General features: G+C 43.7%; 1 protein-coding gene across 1 annotated transcript in view; it reads right to left on the bottom strand.

Moving 5' to 3' along the window:
• Positions 1-760: 760 nt before the first annotated feature.
• The window catches only part of atrnl1b (attractin-like 1b), a 412,284-nt gene continuing 393,544 nt past the window's right edge, over positions 761-19,500 (bottom strand). The window contains exon 30 of the mRNA XM_042336792.1: positions 761-1,547. Within this exon, the coding sequence (XP_042192726.1) occupies positions 1,423-1,547 (125 nt within the window). The 3' untranslated portion in view covers positions 761-1,422. The remainder of the gene's footprint in view (positions 1,548-19,500) is intronic.

The following is a 19,500-nucleotide window of genomic DNA, read 5'->3' as shown; positions in this document are numbered from 1 at the left end:
AGAAAATTGTCACCCAATATGAAAATCTGGGAGTTAAGACACTGTACTGCACAAAGTGACAAGTGTCGGACATGCGAGGCTTTCCTCACTGGATTACGTCCCAGATTGTTTTGAACAAATAGGAATGTCTCTGCAGTATTCATGGTCTGGCTACAAGGTGATGTGATCAACTCAAGCCATCTAAACCTGCCCTGAAACTGAAACAGAACAAATTCCCTCTATTCTTCTACCCTGTGCCCTTCATCGCTACTTAGCTGTCGCGTCAATCAAGTGTTTCACAAAGTTAGTTGTATAATCAACATCGACAGCCAAACTGCACAATTTGCTTCCATGCTTGAAAAGACATGTTATCTTGTGATAAAGACATTCGCCCTGGTAAACTTATACTAAAAAAAAGACAGGTTTTTTTCATAGATATTATTTTTTAAAAAAAGTTATGTGCAGGTTTTACTTAAATGTCTGTAATAAATAACATTTTTTTTACAAAGGCTCTCTCTCCCCTGTACTGTGGTTTAACAAGTCAGTACAGCAGTGAAATACGTTAACTGGCTTCATTACAGAAGGGCTGAAACGTAAACACAGGGTCCGGGAAATATCCTAAACTTTGCAATCTTTGTACATTGCAGTATATTTCTTCAACTTATCAGCATACAATAGATTCCTAATTATTGCTCCAGCACCTCTGTGGCATGCAAGTCATAAAAATTGCACAAATCAGCCTTATTTCAGCTGATCTCTGCAGATTAAAACATCTGGTGGGGGGAGGGGGGGGAGGGGGGGCTTTAAGGATGGTGAGAATGCATTAACATTAGACCTTTCTCCCTCCCCACCCTTCACATTTACCCAAAACTGCAGTACCATATACAATTATATATATATATGTATTTATATACAGTATATATATATATCAAAAGCATTCATCCCTCTGGTAACAGCCTTTGAATCAACACCTTGACCATCTTTAATGTTCGTTAGGTGCATTGTCTGACAGTAACTATCAATGAGCTGCTCTCGGTTGCCGTCGGAAATTGTGTCTTAAAAAGAAGGGAGTCACTGGTGTTGGTGGATTCTCTTTCAGTGTTTCCTTTTTTTTTCTCGTTGTTTGTTTTCATAATCCTATTCACAACTATACTTCAATGAAGTGAAAGGCAATAAGTCAAACTGACAGCAAAGAGAGACGACTTTTACCTCCAGTTCACTGCTGTAGGACACCGCTGACTTTGAACGCAGTTGATGTGCCTTTCCTAATCTCACGCCGTGGCCTCCAACACACGCGCACACAAAACCTGAGGCGTGTCGAGTGGTTTCGAAGTAAAGCCATATCAAAAAAAAAGGAAAAGAGTACAGAATAAACAAGCGCAGTGTTTCTTTTTCTCTCCTCTCTCCCCCTTCCCCTCCCACCCCTCCCCTCCCGTCCTTTATTTATACACAGGTTCCTTGATGTTTTGGAGGAAGTTGCTTTCGGTTCCTAAAGGCTGAGGTCTTCTCTTTGCACTCGCCTGGCTTCTGTTGGGAGATGTCTATAAGTGCACTGGCTATGGCCAGACCTGCAAGTAGAAGAAATGAGAAATGATTTACTCAGAAAAGTATTAGCTTCATTGCGCACCAGTCGGTCACCTTTCTGCATAATATCACGCTGAAAGGACCATCCACTCGAACTCTAATGCAATGTATTCACTGTGGCATGTTGTTTGATTTCCATTAAATCAGGTCACTGGAGAAGATCATTTTTCAAAATGTCACACAAATCATCTTATGAAATCCACTTATTGTGGGTTTTTTTCCCAGCCCGGCACAGTTCCTTGTTATCAAAGCAATACAATTAAGTGAGGAACAATTCATTACTCAAGACTTCAGGTCTAAAGGAATTTCATTTACGATGTCAAGATGATTCACAGAAGCACCGGGCAAAGAAAATTTAAATCAAGATTAAGTTTAAGCCCTGGTATAAATACGGCGCTTAAAATGTTGACTGCAAGTCTTTACATTTCTTTCAGTTTTTGAATTGCATGCAGATATGAAAACGCACGGTAATTTTATAAACTCCCTGAAGCCGTTTTAAAACATTGAGGATTCAATAGTTAAGACAGTCCAATTTTCTTAAAGCACAAAGTGAAGTCAAGGGTACAGAGATTGGAGACCTTGGGTATTTGAAGAGATCGAGCCTGATGAGCCACAATATAAACTAAACTAGAAATTAGGATGTCTTTTTTTTCCCGCAGCTCAGCATTTTGTCCTTTGGAAACTTTGTTTCTTCCTTCCTTCTCTCGTGTAAGCTTTCTATCTCCCAGTATCTGTCCACTGGAGTGCGTTTCCAAGAACCCCGGCCATCCTTACTACATCTAACAAGGATCCATCCATTCACGTTTGAGCCTTGATTGCCAAGAATTGTCTGTTCAACTACGAGGCGATAATAATGAATAAATAATAATCCTTGCATTTGATATCTTCCTTATCGCATCTTCGAGATGTCTCGGAGCGCTTCAAGGAATGTTCTGTAAAGTGGAGTGACTGTACATTTTTGTGGGCGAGAGATCATAGCTGAATGGATTTTGCTGCAACCTTTATCCGCGCACACTTGTATTCACTCATGATTGAAGTGAGTTGAAATTCGAGATACGTATAGCAGCATAACACCGCACCCGTTTATGTTAATTCAACCCTTTCATACCGCTGGGCTCGGTCATTCCTCCGACGCCTGCAGATTTTCCTTAACGCACAGCGACCGGAAAGGAAACATCTTCAGAAAACTAAACATCAATCCAAAAAGGCTGAACGCGTGTCGAAAACATGGCAGCGTCTAACCGGATTCCTCAATAAGAAATTCCTTAAGAAAACGGAGCAGGAAGCTTCACATGGGAACTTGTCTCTGAGAATACTGTACGTTGCACTGAAGTGCAGCTTTTGTTGTTTCGGTGTGACGGATTTCCGGTATCTTTCACGAGAAGCAGAGTCCAGTGTGGCAGCGAAGAGGGAAATAGACAAATGCACGAAAGACGTCTCATCGAGGTGATAAGATGCCATATCACGTAATAATCCTTCAAACAAAACATAATAATAGTAATAATCTGGTCACTTCAATCCACGACGGCTTGTGGGACGCTGCTGTGCGCAATTGGCTGCCGCGTTTCATCCACAAAATACACAGTCCATTCACTTTGCAGTCTATTCTGTGAAGCTCTTTGTGACGTCTCGAAGACGTGATGTAAGGATTATTATTGTTGTAAGACAAAGCTTGAAGGGGGAATGGGGATGGGCCCGGGCAACGGGATTGAATGGGTAGGTTGCTCTTAGAGCTGGTGCAGACTCGATGGAACGGCTGAACGATTCTACTTCTGTTGCTGTAAATTTCTACCATTCGAGAAAATCCCATCAGAATTTACCACAACCCAACACAGAAGGCTATTTGCAGGTCAAAGCGCATACACTGAAGCCGGCGAGTGGACTCCAGTCAGTAGAACAGACCTGGCTGCGTCTTGAACAAGATAAAATGTAGCTTTATATAAAAAAAACTCGCTGCACGCCAATTTAAAAAGCTTTCTCATCTCATTTAAGAGCAATCTATTTTTGCTACTTACCCCACATCTCTGCCAATGCGCTCAATTTGCGTGTTGCAGGTGTCTGAAAGCTTACCTGTAAATTTCAAACCCTCTTTATTTGAACCAAATTTCCATCATATCCAATAAAGTCAGCATTTGCACGAGGCCAGGTCGAAATAAGTAGTCTGATGGCTGCCTTTCCTCATAAACCTCTGTTAAAGAGCAGCCCACGTTTCAAAACGGGCCTCAACTAATCCATACGTCAAACAAGTGTCCAATAACTCGGCCAGCGTGAGGATTATTATTGTACCTGTCACATTCCCACGAATGCAATTTCCAATTTTAAATATTTAGGGTAGGATTTTCCCTTAGGCGGGCACTAAAATATTACCTCCCGTGTTATTGGTGAGGCCCCATTTTCACTGCAGGAGCAATTACCTAGCTGTTACCAGGGGCGAGCCCCATACTACAATGCTGTAGTGTCCATCACGATAATATCGCATGCCCTTTACAACAGAATCACAACAACAACAACAACAAGATTCCATTTATAAAGCGCCTTTCACGTCAGGAGGACGTCCCAAGGCGCTGCACAGTTGGGTCATGACCCGAGCAGGGGGGAAATGGTCAGGGTGAGGAGAGGGAAGGGAGGGAGCGAGGAGGGGGAAGAGAGTCGAGAGGGGAGCTGAAGGCTCGGTCAAAGAGAAAGGTTTTGAGACCGGCCTTGAAGGAGGAAAGGGAGGAAGTGGCGAAGGCACTGGGGGATGGAGTTCCAGAGCCTTGGGGCTGAGAGGCTGAAGGCCCGGCCACCGATGGTAGGGCGGTTGGGGCGGGGGACGTGGAGCAGACCGGAGCCAGAGGAACGGAGGGTACGGGCAGGTAGGTAGGGGGATAGTAGGTCGGAGAGGTAGGAGGGAGCAAGGCCGTGAATGGCCTTGTAGGTGATAGTAACAGATAGTGACAGATAGTAACAGGGAAGGCAAGGTCAGAAGGTTTGCCCCCCAGCAAGGTAGGTAGAACAAATAAGACCTTGGGCTTGAATAATGTTTCATAATAGATTCCAGGTGGTATGGAATTTGATCTACTCTAGTGTTTGTGAGGAAATCTCTCAATTTTCTATCAACCCTTAAAAGACTGCTCGCCAGTGTGAACAACTCCGGAGTGACCAGTTCGAAAAGGGAGGACTTCAAGAGGGATTTAATTCCAATTCCAGGCAGGGCGAAACCTTGGGCAAGTTTCCTTACTCCACACAGAGCCTAATAATAATTCCTCCAAAACCAAAAACAATAATAAATTGGTCATTTTCAATCTACGACTGTTTGTGGGACATTGCTGTGCGCAAATTGGCTGCCGCGTTCGCCCACAAATATAGTCAATTCACTTTACAGTGTGTTCTATGAAGCGCTTTGGGATGTCCTCCCGACGTGAAAGCGCTTTTTCAAATGCAAGGATTATTATTATTATTAATTAAGGATAGGTAAAGAGGGAGTGAGGCGGAGGGTGAAAAGGCAGGGATTTCCAGAGGTCGGGATGCTGTGACTCAGGCACAGCCACCGATGGTGACATGGATGGACAGGCCGGTGGTAGTTGAGCGAAGAGAGTGGAGTGGACAGGTCAGAGATGAAATGAGGTGCTCGGCATTTGCAGGTGAGGGTAACCTGACTTATTGAGGCTCGGGAACTCATTCCAGGTACACACGCACTTCCGGCAGCAGGGCAATGAATTCTTTCACGCTCCTTTGAAAAACAAAATCACAAAGCACTCATTTTGCTCGCGATACGCAAAGCACCGCTAAACCGCATTGAAAAGTTGTATCGGATCCTTGGCTTTTGTACAACTGGAATGGGAGCATTTGATGAAATGCAAGCCTCCCTTGGGTGTGATTTGAGTCATCCAGTTTGTCCTCGAACAAAGAGCAGTAATGGAAATAGATTCTCGTTTGAAGGGTGCAGGAACACACACTAGCTTATTTCATACTCACTCAGGGCCAATTAAATTATTGAAGTCCTTCTATGCCTATTTGACAGATAAAGAGAGAGAGAGAAAGAGATGCATACAGAGATGAAGCACTCTTGGATCTTTTCTAGGGGTTAGTTTTTTTGGGCACTTTTGAATCGCTACCTTTGGATCGTTCGTTATTGCACAAAATTGACAGATGTGCCTTTATTTGCCTGTTACACGGGTAATTATACCTTTCAAATTCAGAGTGCGCTCCGGGTAAAGATTGTATAAATTGCACAGGCGTTAAAACGTGTATATTATGCAACGATATATTTTTGGAACACAAAAACTAAACATCAGCCTCAAAAGTGCTCGGGTCGATATGTCTTCCACGGTTGTCCAGAAGCCCAGAGAATAAGCGTCAAAGTTAGTCAATATTTAATCTACTAGTTTCAAACACGAAGCTAGCTGCAGGCTGGACCAGGGTGGTGACCGCTGCACAGGTTTGATTTGAAAGATTTATGGTTTAGTTCTCGCACATGCCTGCGACCACACACACACACAGGCGCGCGCGAACACACGCCACGCAAACAGGCACCACGTAAAAATGCGCATCACCCGAACACGCATCATACAAACGTGCACCTGTACGCACACAGACACGCGCGCAGTTCTGTTAGTAGGGTTGCCAGCTTTGTAGATAGTAATAATAATCCTTGCGTTTGATGTAGCGCCTCATCACATCTTCAAGAGATCTCAAAGCCCTTCACAGGATACACTGTAAAGTGAACTGACTGTATATTTTGTGGGCGAAACGCAGCAAACAATTGCGCACAGCAGCGTCCCACAAACAGCCGTGGATTGAAGTGACCAATTTATTATTACTAATTTGGATTTCATTCTCCTTCAGTTTGATGGTCCAACCCATCACAATGTAATTTAAATCACGCGCCCCACACTCTTTTGGTGAAAACGCTAACTGTGGAAAACGAATGAAATAAGAGCAGGAACGGGAGTAGGAGGCAATGGCAGGTCCAGGTACCATAAGATTCAGCCTCGCTCTGTGATTCTCCCCACCCTGATCGTGCCTGGGCCACAGGGAAGTGGGGGAACATAGGAACAGGAGTAGGCTCATCCGTCCATCGAACCTATTCCGCCATTCTATTAGAGCTCAGTTGATCTGTACCTCAACTCCAAATACCCACTCAATATCCCTTGATATCCTGACCTGACAAAGATTTATCCACCTCAGTCTTGAGAATTTGAATAGTTCCGCACTCGAGCTGGTGGTTGGCATCAGGAGGGGTGGAGGGGGGGGAGAGGAGGCGAGCGGTAAATCTGGTTACGAACCAGCCCTGTGCTCTCCGAACCTCCTTGTGGAAGGCTGAGGAGCAACTCAATCTTGGGGGCAGATCAACTCGGTTGCTTTAACTTTCAGTGATGGTTTTTGGTGGAAAGTTATGGACGTGGGGAATGTTATTCTCTCGGGTTACAGGAAGTCCTGTAGCTCAGTGGTTAGAGCACTCGCTTTGCAAGTGAGAGACCTGAGTTCAGTTCCAGGCAGAGGGCGAAACCTTGGGCAAGTTTCCTTACTCCACACAGAGCCTAAGAATAATCCCTCCAAAAAACAAAACAATAATAAATTGTTCATATTCAATGCATGACTGTTTGTGGGACATTGCTGTGCGCATTTTGCTGCCGTGTTCGCCCCCAAAATATACAGCCAATTCACTTTACGGTATATTCTGTGAAGCACTTTGGGACGTCCTCCTGACGTGAAAAGCGCTATATCAAATGCAAGGATTATTATTATTATTAAATGCTGCGTGAAAAAATAAATTGAGTTTATAAATGCCATTTTGGAAAACTGGGCCAATTGGGACTTCAGGCTTATTAATGTTAATAAACTCTAATTTCTCTGAGTCCTCACTTACTTTTCCAAAATGCATATTTAATCATAACTTATTCCTTGCCTTCATTAATGCACCCTGAAACCAGATAACCTGGTTGCCTTCATGACCAACACAGAGAGGTAGAAATTAAAATAGGCATCTTGTTGATGAACAGCGCCTGAAAAACAGAGCTGGACGGCTTGAAATTTGACAATATATCCCCAACTTATTTCCGGGGGTAACAATCCCTTCAAAAAATAATAATAATAATAATTTGGTCACTCAATCCACGACTGTTTGTGGGACGCTGCCGTGCACATTTGGCTGCCGCGTTTCGCCCCCAAAATACACAGCCAATTCACTTTAAGGTATATTCTGTGAAGCGCTTTGAGACGTCTCGACGACGTGATAAGGCGCTGTATCAAATGCAAGGATTATTATTGTTTATTTATTATTATCAAAGGATGCTTTAAAAAAAAATTGCTGCGCTATAGTTTTATTCCCCCCCCCCACCACTCCCCGTCAAACAAACAAATTGAAAAATATTTATAAAACAGAATGATAAAAGTGACCATTCTTACAAATGTAATTTCTTCCCCCCACCCCACCCCTTCCTCAATGCGCCAGACACTGAAACAGGAGCTGGAAATGTTTTAATTGGTGTTAATTTCACAGAGGGCGTATGGGGCTGAATGACGTGCAACAGCTGGGCTCTTAATGGCATTGCATCCTAAATATTTGGCTTGGAGCGATTGTGCGAAAAACTCAGCAGTGTTATCCCAGACAGCAAGCAATCAAGTACTCATTTGAGCACTTTGTTAGGTAACTTTGCACCTGCAAACGGTGCGATCATCAAGCCCCCTCTGTGCGGTGGTCATCAGCAAGTAGCTTAGAAAGCACCATCTTTGGGATGGCGTGACTCAACAACAACAACTTGCCCTTCGCGCAGGGGTAGTGTCCAGGATTCAGAACTAGGGGTTGCTTTCCCGGGAATCCCATACCCTAACGGTGCTCCCCAATTCCCAGGATTTATAGCAGAGAACCCCGGGTATTTTGGGGGTTGTATATCAGGGGTGTGGGCTGGCACTTTTATGCCTAAACGGCTGCTCACTCGCTCGCTCCAAACGCAAAGAGTGATAGTTCCTCCTCCAAGTCGATAAATCTTCCTTTATTGGCCTTTGGTAGGTAACCAAAACACACAGTCATCCTTCGAAAGGTCGAAGAAGCCTGCGATAATAGGGCCTCATATATGACCTTGGTAGAAAGAATTTTAACCCCTAAAGCAATGGGTCTGATTGAACAGACAGTGACACGATCTGGACAACTCATCCAGCAGTAACAGGCTCGGCTTGGCTTGGAGCAACTGTGCGATCAGCAACATCATCTCAGACAGCGAGCAATAATAACGGGCGTATTCGAGCATGTTGTGCGGTAACTTTGCACTTGCCAACTATGCAATCATCAAGCCCCTCTGTGTGGTGGTCATCAGCAAATAGCTTAGAAAGTACCATCTCTGGGATGGAGTGACTCAACAACAACAACAACTCTATATGAATTATAAAAATTGGATCAAACATTGATCTTGTTGCTAGGCTTTGGAGCACAAACTTAGCCTGAGGCCATTTTGCCTTCAATTCAGTTCCCGCTTCGGAAACTCGGGTACAGTGGCGAGCAAATCTGTTCCACGTTACGTTTATAGGCAAAACGAAACAAACAGCGATGGGCTATGGAGGCGAAAAGCAAACGTGAAAGGATAAAAATGGGAGCCAGAATGGGGAAAGGGATGAGAAAAAAAACAATATAAACATCCAAATATTGCAAGATATTCTCGTCTACCCACCCAGAGAGATATGTAATAATAATAATCTTTGTACTTTATACAGCCTAATGACGGCATTGAGACATCTCAAAGCGCTTCACGGCATTTTATGGTGAAGTGTAATTAGTGCCCGTGGTATTGTAGGTGATCACAGTAGCCAATTTGCACACAGCAATGTCCCACAAACAGCCATGAAGTAAATCTCCAATTTTATTTGGGGGATTATTGACCACGTAGGGGGTTAGAAAGCCTGTCAGGAAACTATTTTACATCGCTACACTAAATTGTTAGTTGTCCTACAAATGTCGTTGACAAGTCAATATTTTCCTTTCAAATGTGTGAAAATGTGGATGGCTATCTTACAGTTAAAAGCTTCTAATGATGTCCCTGGCTGGCAGCTTAAATGCTCAACCATAGATCATTGATAAGTGCAATCAATATTTACAGAGAGACTCTTAAAGGGGAAAAGCTTCACAGTGCAGAAGTATTACTATGAGTCTCCAGTTCTGGTGTTTATAATCCTTGGATATACTGTAAAGAAGTCCTACAGCTCATAGTTCAGTGGTTAGCCCACTCGCCTTGCAAGCGAGAGACCTGGGTTCCTCATAGTTCAGTGGTTAGACCTCTCGCCTCGCAAGCGAGAGACCTGGGTTCGATTCCCGGCAGGGCGAAACCTTAGACAAATTTCCTTACTCCATACGCCTGATAATAATCCCTCAATAAAAAAAACAATAATAAAATTGATCACTTCAGTCCATGACCGTTTGTGAGACGCTGCTGTGCGCAATTGGCTGCCGCGTTTCGCCCAGAAATATACAGTCAATTCACTTTACTGTGTATTCTGTGAAATGCTTTGGGACATCTCGAAGACGTGAAAAGCGCTAATTCAAATGCAAGGATTATTATATTACTTATAAAGCTTGTAAAGACTGTGTATTTTGCTGGTAGTGGGAAATAAATAGGCAACACCCAAAACGTAATATCTGAAATGTAATAAAGGCTTAATATTCACGATTGCAATCAGCTAAATTAACTTTCCTAAATCATTTGGGAGGAAAGCACCATTCGTTCATCTCCTAACATTTCCGATTCTGAGTCATGTCAGACTCTCTCTATTAAATACCAATTCATTGCTGCGGGGAAAAAAAAAGAAAGTTATTCATCATCGAGTTATTTAAGTTGTTCATCATTGATAATGAAGCTGAGATATGAGTATCAGAGCCCCAATGATGTTTAGGAAGTTCGATTTCAATCAACAAGATTAATCATTCTGTTGAGTGTGTATCTGAGGTCAATTTGAATTTGACAGGCACCTGCATATCAAAGTTATTACAGCATTAAATACACAGGAGATGGTACACACGACGCTTCATCCCCTTTTCGGAGGAGAAGGTCGTTGGCTGCAAATATTAAAGATCAGAAAAGATCTCTGTGCTCTCTGCCAAAATCCAGTTAGGCAAAAGTGATCACAATCGAGTGAACCTACTGTGTGTGCTACTGAATGCAGTGCTGCTTGCCGACAGCGTTTTGAAAGGCATATAAATATATCTGACAGCTTTCCACTGAAGGTTTTTAACTCATAAATCTTTACGGCTCTGATTGTTAATGGTCATCTATTCTCCACTGTCCTGTGAGAGTTAGTGTCCAGAGCTGGCAACACTGAATGCTTCTAAATCAAGGTGCGACCACATTCATTATTTCACTACCGAGACCAATATTTTGATACAATTACAACCAAATACTTCATATCGGTATTTTCCGCAGAATGATTGAAGAACCATTCATGGGCTGAGTTTAATCCTGAACCACTGGGACATGCATGGCATATAAATAACAATAAGCCTTATGTTTCGTATAATGCCGTTCACGTTGGCAGGATGTCCCCAAAGTGCTTCACAGGATACACTGTATAGTGCAATGGCTGTGTGTTTTGTGGGGGAAAGCAGCAGGCAATTAGTGCACGACAAACAGCCATGGAGTTGTTGGCCAGGATACCAGGCAAAACTCCTCTCACTTGTATGGTATAATTTTCCCAATCTTTATGGTTGTTTTTATAAACCCTGTCAAAGTCCCATCAGAGTGAAACTATTAACTCACCTTCACTATTTAATAATAATCCTTGCATTTGATATCGCGCTTTTCACGTCTTCTAGAGGTCTCAAAGCGCATCACAGAATAGACTGTAAAGTGAATTGACTGTATATTTGTAGGCAAAATGCGGCAGCCAATTGTGCACAGCAGCGTCCCACAGACAGTTGTGATTTGAAGAGACCAATTTATTATTGTTTTTATTTTCTTGAGGGATCATTATCAGGTGTGTGGAGTAAGGAAACTTGCCCAAGGTTTCACCTTGCCGGGAATCGAACCCAAGTCTTTCGCTTACAAAGCGAGCACTTGAAAAAAGATTTTTAAAAAACAAGAGAGTTTTAACAAATAGGGAGTTCAAGTTGAACTGTTTGACCTAAGGTGTAACAACTCAACAGACCGCTAAATCTAGATGCGTTGCTGAAGAAGGGGAGGAGGAGGTAAGAACGCAGGAAAATTGGATAGAAATCAACTAGAATAAGCACAGGATCAGTGGTTAAACTGACCGGGTTAAACTGACGGATTCCTTTATCGGTCTTTCCTCATCGCAGATTCGGATTAAGAACTGAAATGGCATTCGCTAAATTACTCCATCTCGAAACGCCCTACAATCATTTGCTCTAGTCCTGTCATGATGTAGTCTGGTCACACTGTAGTTTGCTCAAAATAATTTTTCTGGGGAACACAACACAGTACAGATGAAATATGGAAGTGGGGCAGATAGAATGGTCACAGCAATAGCAGAGAACATCTGGGACGCAAAATGCAAGCAGGGTATGATTTAGGACGTAAGCACTGAAATACTAATGCGAAATATAAAGCACCAAAATGAGGTGACGGCAGGAATCCAGTTGGCAAATCAAACTGAAAAAGCAGAATTCGAGGAAATGGGATGACCAGAAGATTTGCCTTATTTTTTTTAAAAAATAGTTGGAAATTGAGAATTAAAACCAGAGGAGGGATTGGAAAAATATACATTTTCAAAAGAACAAAGATTCAGTTGAAGGTTAAGAACAAGAAAGCAGGAGGAAATACTCAGCATGGCGGATTATGAACTGGTAACCCAATTTAGTTGAGGCTTCACTGGGCACCAATGCTCCATGATCTAACAAGGTGTCAGCCTGACTCAGTTGGTAGCACTCTCGCCTCTCAGTGACAAAGTTTGCGGGTTCAAGCCCCAAATTGGGAATTTGAACTCGGTGTCAAGGCTGAGTCTCCAGTGCAGTCCTGGTAGTCCTCACCTTCAAAGCCTTTCACAGTCTTGCTCCCCTCTACTTCTGTGACTTCCTAACCCTCTACTAAACTGTCTGCTCCCTCCACTCAGCCGGCTCCGGCCTGCTTCACGTCCTCCACTTTGACCGGTCCACCACTGGCGGGCAGGCATTCAGCTTCTCTGCTCCCACCCTCTGGAATTCCATCCCACAGTCCTTCCGCCTCTCCCCCTCCCTTGCCTTCTTCAAGACCTGTCTCAAGACCCTCCTCTTCGCCGTGCCTTGGGTCACCCTCCTATCCCTACCGTCCCCGCCCTCCACCCTCCTGATCCAATCACCAGTGCTGGTAGGGATCCCTGACATGAAAGGCACTGTACAAATCTAAGCTGTTGCTCTGTCTTGTTGAAGTTACCATCCTCTGAATGAGAAAGATGTCCATTGCCCTGTGCCTGAAGCACCTTTGCTGGCAACCTGTCCCAGTCAGAGAAGCCTCCTGGTGTACGTGCTGCCCCATTGCAACTCTAAATCTCTCATTCTACTGTCTGACTGCATGCTATTGCTCTGGGTTTTCTCCTTCAAACTCCTATACAACTCTATAAGGACACCTTTGAGACATCTTCTTTCAAAACCAAATAGCCAGTTTGTCTAATCGCTGCTCGTAGCTCATTCCTCTAAACACTGGGGTCATCCTCGTTGCTCTCTTCTACTGTCCCTGGGGCAGATTAACTAGATAGAAAAACAAAGACTTCAATGATGCCTCGTTTCATTTTGCTGTTAATCCCGTGATTTATGGTTAAATGCATGTGCAAGCCAAGCATTTGAAACCCCAGTATATTGTTAACACAATTATATATTTAGGTTAGATACACAATCACTTAATTATCACCGCTGAATGCGCTGAGGCAAGTGAGCCTTGCCGGAGCAGGGTAAAACTTTTTTTTATATGTATAAACGAACGATAAATTTGCATAAGAGATCCATCCTTAAAAACCTATAACCGGTGTGGGTTGCGGAGATGCAGCTGGCAGTCAAGCTCAGCACGGAATTGAATCATCGCAGGGGTTTCAGTTGTAACAAGCTATCACGCTAGCTAGCTGCACATTGAGTGCAAAGCACGGGCTTCCCTTTTATTAGGCTTCACTGAGAGTTACGAAATGCTGTCCATCACACGTTAAAAGACGTGTAAATCCAGCGGCTCGAAGTAGAACCCGGCAGAGGCTTGCTGCCGTTGCCTAGCGTTGTTGGGCGCATCGGATAAACTGTCAGCGCTCTCCGCATGAGCTGCCAACGAAAACATTTTGATTGAAACCTCCGAGCTCCATCCCCGATGGCTCGGAGAGAGAGAGAGAGAGAGAGAGAGAGAGAGGAAGTCAATTAATAAATAATAAGCCTGACGCTTGATACAGCTCCTTTCACGTCGGGAGGATGGCTTTACTGCGAAGTGTAACGACTATAACTTGTAACGTATCGAGGGCTGTGTTTCTTGTCGGCCAGTGGAAATGTTCAATTTTGGACATCAGGTGAGGAAGTAATGAATAATAATATTTTTTTGCATTTGGTGTAGCGCCTTTCCCATCAGGAGGACATCACAAAGTGCTTCACAGGGTCTACTGTAGAGTGGAGTGACTGTGACTAGGGCTAGGGACTCTTTCCACTCAGCTCCCGTTAACCCTGCAAGCCAAAGCAACAACAATAACTGCTACTTATATTTACCCTTCACACGGGGTAGTCCCAGAGTGCTTCATAGTGGCGGAGCACGATGCTGAGCCGGAGGGAGTAGGGCGGGAGGGGTGGGGGAGGGAGGGGAGAGGGGGTGACTGTAGGTACGGTCAAATTTTTCAGGGGCGACCTGAAGATGGGGAAGGAAGGGACAAGGTGGAGGGATAGAGGAAGAGTGATCCAGAGTTTCGGGGCGTAGTGGTTGAAAGCGGTTCCGAAGTGGAGCTCCTACAAAGTCCCATTAAGGGACCCAATTAAGAAATACCACCAAATAGACCACCCAGACATCTAACAGGAACGGGTGGAGCATTTTACTTTGAAGTTAGAAGTTATTTAAAGGCTACAAAAAAATACATTGAAGCTACCGTTGCAAACCAGACCTCCATGGCACTGATAGTCCCCGAGCTCATTCCTTTAAAACTATGGTGTTTACTTCTGGACCATTCGTTAATTTGAGCAATATCGTTGGGGTAATCACGACAATCAGATGACATTAAATGCCAAGCCCCACTCACTGGGAGGGAGAGCCACTCGTTTCAGTTGAAACCGTCCATCTATTTGATACGCATGACTCTGCAAAATAACCGCGGTTATTTAACTTAAAAAGAGTTTGCGCTTTCCATTCCTCTCGCTCTTCATAAATCTCACTGTTTAGGTTTTTGTGAATCTCATGCTCTCAACGAAAAACAGAAGCCTGTTGTATCTCGCTGATTATTAACAACAGTATATTAATAATAATCCTTGCATTTGATATAGCACTTTATCACGTTTTCCAGACGTCTCAAAGAGCTTCATGGAAAATGCTGTAAACTGAATTGACTTGTGTATTTTGTGGGCGAAACGCGGCAGCTAATTGCGCACAGCAGTGTCCCACAAACAGTTGTAGATTGAGTGCCCAAATTATTATTGTTTTTTTAATTTATATATTTTTGAAGGCAAAGAGTGAGGCCATCGATGGAGGGGCAGGGAGTGAAGAGGAGAGGTGAAGCAGGTCAATGTTTGAGGAGCAGAGGAAGCAGCCGGGGTAGGACAGTGGCAGGAGGTATACGCAAGTGAGGATTACTTTCAATTAGATGTTATCAGGTTCATTGATTTCTCTCACAAAATGAGTTGAATCTCGTCATTGGGATTCAGGCACAACAACAACTTGCATTTATATACTGCCCTTCACGAGGGTTGGTGCTTGAAATGAGCACTCACCTATGCACTTGCAGGGCACTCCATCTCTTATCTATCATCAGAAAAAGTTAGGCATTCACTAAGTTTTCTACGAGATAATGAATACGATTCTCTGCCCCCACCCCATGGAACTCCATCTTGCAGTCCCTTCGCCTCGCTCCTTCCCTTGCCTCCTTCAAAGCACGTCTCAAGACCCTCCTCTTCGACCTCGCATTCAGCACCCTCCTACCCCAACCCTCTTTGCCCTCCATGCCTCCTGATCCCAACTCCCTGCTCGAGTCCAAATCCTTGACTGTCCAGCGCCTTGGGACGTCCTCTCGAAGTGAAAGGCGCTTGCACAAACGTAATTTGTTGCTGTTGCTGCTCCATTTCGATTATTGTGCACAACTCTGTAAAATGTGGTCGAGTTTCTTTGGCCAATGGCAGAAATTCACAGAAGCCTGAAAGGAACAATTGGTGACACGAAGTGGATTCACACAATGTGGATTCTTTGTTGTGAATAACTTGCAATTACATCATGTTAAGTATATACAGTACGGCATGGGATAAATACACATTGATATCTGCTACAGCACCTTACTCAGCTGATATTTCCTGGCCAGATATGTTTGCTAATATGATTGCTTTCACAATGTGTCGAATGTTGGGTTGAAGATGTAAACTGAAGTGAAGTGTGGTGCATTAAGTCAAGAATGACTTTACAGTACCATACAAACTTGAATTTATACAGGCGCCTTTCACATCTGGAGGACGACCTAAGGCACTTAACAATAATGGCTTAGCATCCGATCTGAGGGTGGGAGCCGTGGGTGGAGAAGGATGACTGAAAGCTCGGTCAAAGGGGAAGGACTTGAGACAGACTTTGAACTAGGTGGTGCGGAAGAGTGAAACGTGACACAAGATGGGAAGATTATATTTTGTTACAACAAAAACATTGGGGAGGGGAAACTCTCTTAATTTGTGAGTTTGTGAACAAAAATTCCCTGTTGTGCTCATAAATCTAGAGGCAGAAAGCGAGGGGAGCAAGATTAACAATAATAATCATCCTTGCATTTGATTTAGCACCTTCGAGACATCTCAAAGCACTCCACAGAAGATACTGCAAAGTGAATTGACTGTATATTTTGTGGGAAAGATGGAGTGGCAGAGGAAATGGGTTTCAGAGGGTGGGGCATAGGAACTGAAGGATTGCTCAGTGAAGATGGCAGGGGACACACAGCAAGACCGAGTTACAAGCAGAAAACCAGCAGAATGAAAAGCACGAAATATCGTTGGCTCACGTCCAAATGCCAGGACGCAGCCACGTTTTGACTAGAATGTAACACTTTCCTTTTTACAACGGCAAAGTAACAGAGGCAGAAATCAATGTCAGATATTAGAAGGGAGCGCAGAAAGCTTTTTGATGAAGTAATTATTTTAATTATATGGCACCCTCTGAGCCATCGACGATAGGTTTCAGCGTTTGATAGAAAATTGCAGTGTTTAGCTGTCATTTGTATTAAAGCCTCTTGTGCTCTATTCTTAGAGGAACAGTGTGTTCACACTGCATTATTAGCATATGAAAACACACGGAAAAGAGGTAAGCATCGTAGAGGAGAAGGATTCACATTAAAAAAGACAATCCCTAGAAATAGTGAATATTCAATTGTTTAGCAAGAACTGAAGAACGCTGCTAAAAGACTGGGCTGATGCCGAAATATGACATTGTCCTGCAAGATATACAGTCAATTCACTTTGCACTATATTCTGTGAAGAGCTTTGAGACGTCTGAAACACTGATTGTCCAGCGCCTTGGGACGCCCTCCCGACGTGAAAGTCACTATACAAATGTAATTTTGTTGTTGTTGTTGTTGCCTTGAAGACGTGATAAGGCTCTGTATCAAATGCAAGAATTATTATCATTATTATAATTATTATTAATAATAACTCAGTGGTTAGAGAACTCGCCTTGCAAGCGAGAGACTTGGGTTCGATTCCCGGCAGGGTGAAATCTTGGGCAAGTTTCCTTACTCCACACGCCTGATAATAATCCCTCAAGAAAAAAAACAATAATAATCTGGTCACTTCAATCCACGACTGTATGTGGGACGCTGCTGTGCGTTTTGGCTGCCGGGTTTCACCCAAAAATATACAGTCAATTCATTTTACAGTATGTTCTGCGAAGCGCTTTGAGACGTCTGGAAGACGTACAGCGCTATATCAAATGCAAGGATGATTATTATTATTAATAGGTCCGTTCCCTGGACTAGCTTGACAAGCTGAATACATACCACAGCTCCTGGAGATGGAAACCGTTAGTAGATTGTTGATTTGAGCTGACAGTAGCTGTTGAACTGTGTGATGTTTTCTCAACCATCCGGTAAGACTGCCAAAGCCATTCGGGTAGAATACAAACAGCGGACCAGCACTGGCACTGAAGTATCTCAAACAGCAATTATTTGTGCCTCAGCATAAAAAAAATCATATAATTTTATTCATCTGTGGGTTGTTGCCCATTTGAATAATTAAATATTGATTTGCTCTAAACTGCCAGAGAGGCTTGAGTGTCTGTCGCCTCATCAGTAAGATGGTCTGAGTATCTCCAGGCATCACCTTCTGTTCTCCATTACACGCTGTACTAAATATAAAGGGAATTACACGATGCAGTCCCGGACTTGTGTAGCACTGGGAGACGAGATGAGCTTCTGTTCTGTTCGTTCTCAGGTTTAAAAAAAAAGGAAAATAATAGTTGGTGGTAAGTGCTGGGTTTATGTTGGTGGAGGGAGGCAGGCAGACATCAGGGTGTTTCACAGCATTTTATCACTGCCGCTTACCACTAATAATAATCCTTGCATTTGATACAGAGCCTTATCATGTCTTCGAGACCTCTCAAAGCGCTTCACAAAATATACTGTGAAGTGTAGTGACTGTGGGTTTTGTGGGCGAAACACAGCAGTCAATTGCGCACAGCAGTGTCTCACAAACAAGTCGTGGATTGAGTGGCCAAATTATGATTATAATTTTTTTCTTGAAGGCATTATTACCCCCAGAGAGCAATTCGCCAATCGACTAACAACCGGGTTCCTACTTACCGCTAGGCAAACAGAGGCGTGTGGAGTAAGGAAACTTGCTTATGGTTTTTCCCTGTCCGGGAATCGAAGCCGAGTCCTCTGGCTTGTGAGGCGAGTGCTCTCAACACTACACTGCAGGACTCCACTTCATCCTGTCCTGCTCTCCTCCATCGAGGTGGGATACCGAACCCAAGACAGCACCAGAAAAAACAGATCAGTGCAAATTCCAATTGAACTTAACCGACTATTTGAACTGAGTGTCAACCGGTGGAGTTCTGAGGAGTTGTTGTTGTTGTTGCCTTGAAGACGTGATAAGGCGTATTAGTTAGAGCACTCGCCTTGCAAGCGAGAGGACCTGGGTTCGATTCCCGGGCACGGCAAAACCTTAGGCAAGTTTCCTTACTCCACTCGCCACCGTTTACCGTAAGTAAGAACCCGGTTATAAGTCGATCGGCGGATCGCTTTCCGGGGATATTAATCCCTTAAAAAATAAGAATGATAAAAATTTGTCAATCCACGATTTTTTGTGACTCCTGTGCGCAATTGGCTGCCGTGTTTCGCCCACAAAATATACAATGTGAAGCGCTTTGAGACGTCTCAACCACATGATAAGTCACCGTAACAAGTGCAAGGATTATTATTATCATTACCAAAAGGCTCAGAATTCTAATGTTTTAGGTCAATCCCTTTGTCAGACCTTGAAGAATATCTAACGAGACGGGGGGCGGGGGGGGCGGCACTTAAAACGTTGAGACATCCTTCCTCTCTTAAAGCAAAGCCTCGGGTTAAGACTAGGCAGAATTTCGGGGCTCCCATCCTTGCTATGAGAAATCACTTGCCTTCCAGTAAATCAGAGCGAGAAAGAGAATTTGAGTGGCAGCTGCTTTCATTCAAGAGGTTGCTTTTTTTGATAACTTTAACCAAATAGCGATGAGGATGACCCTGACTGGAAGGCTAGTAACTCCCACTGGAGTGTTCCCTGAGGAAGCATCTCCATGTATGATGAATGAGCTATTTACACTGCTTTGGGATTAATATAAACCACAACTGCCCATTACTGCACTT

This window comes from Callorhinchus milii, unplaced genomic scaffold (genome assembly GCF_018977255.1).
Source record: "Callorhinchus milii isolate IMCB2004 unplaced genomic scaffold, IMCB_Cmil_1.0 Scaffold7, whole genome shotgun sequence".
In the NCBI taxonomy this organism is placed as follows: Eukaryota; Metazoa; Chordata; class Chondrichthyes; order Chimaeriformes; family Callorhinchidae; genus Callorhinchus; species Callorhinchus milii.
Note: the sequence above shows the minus strand (reverse complement) of the source record. Positions and strands in the feature narration are given on the sequence as shown.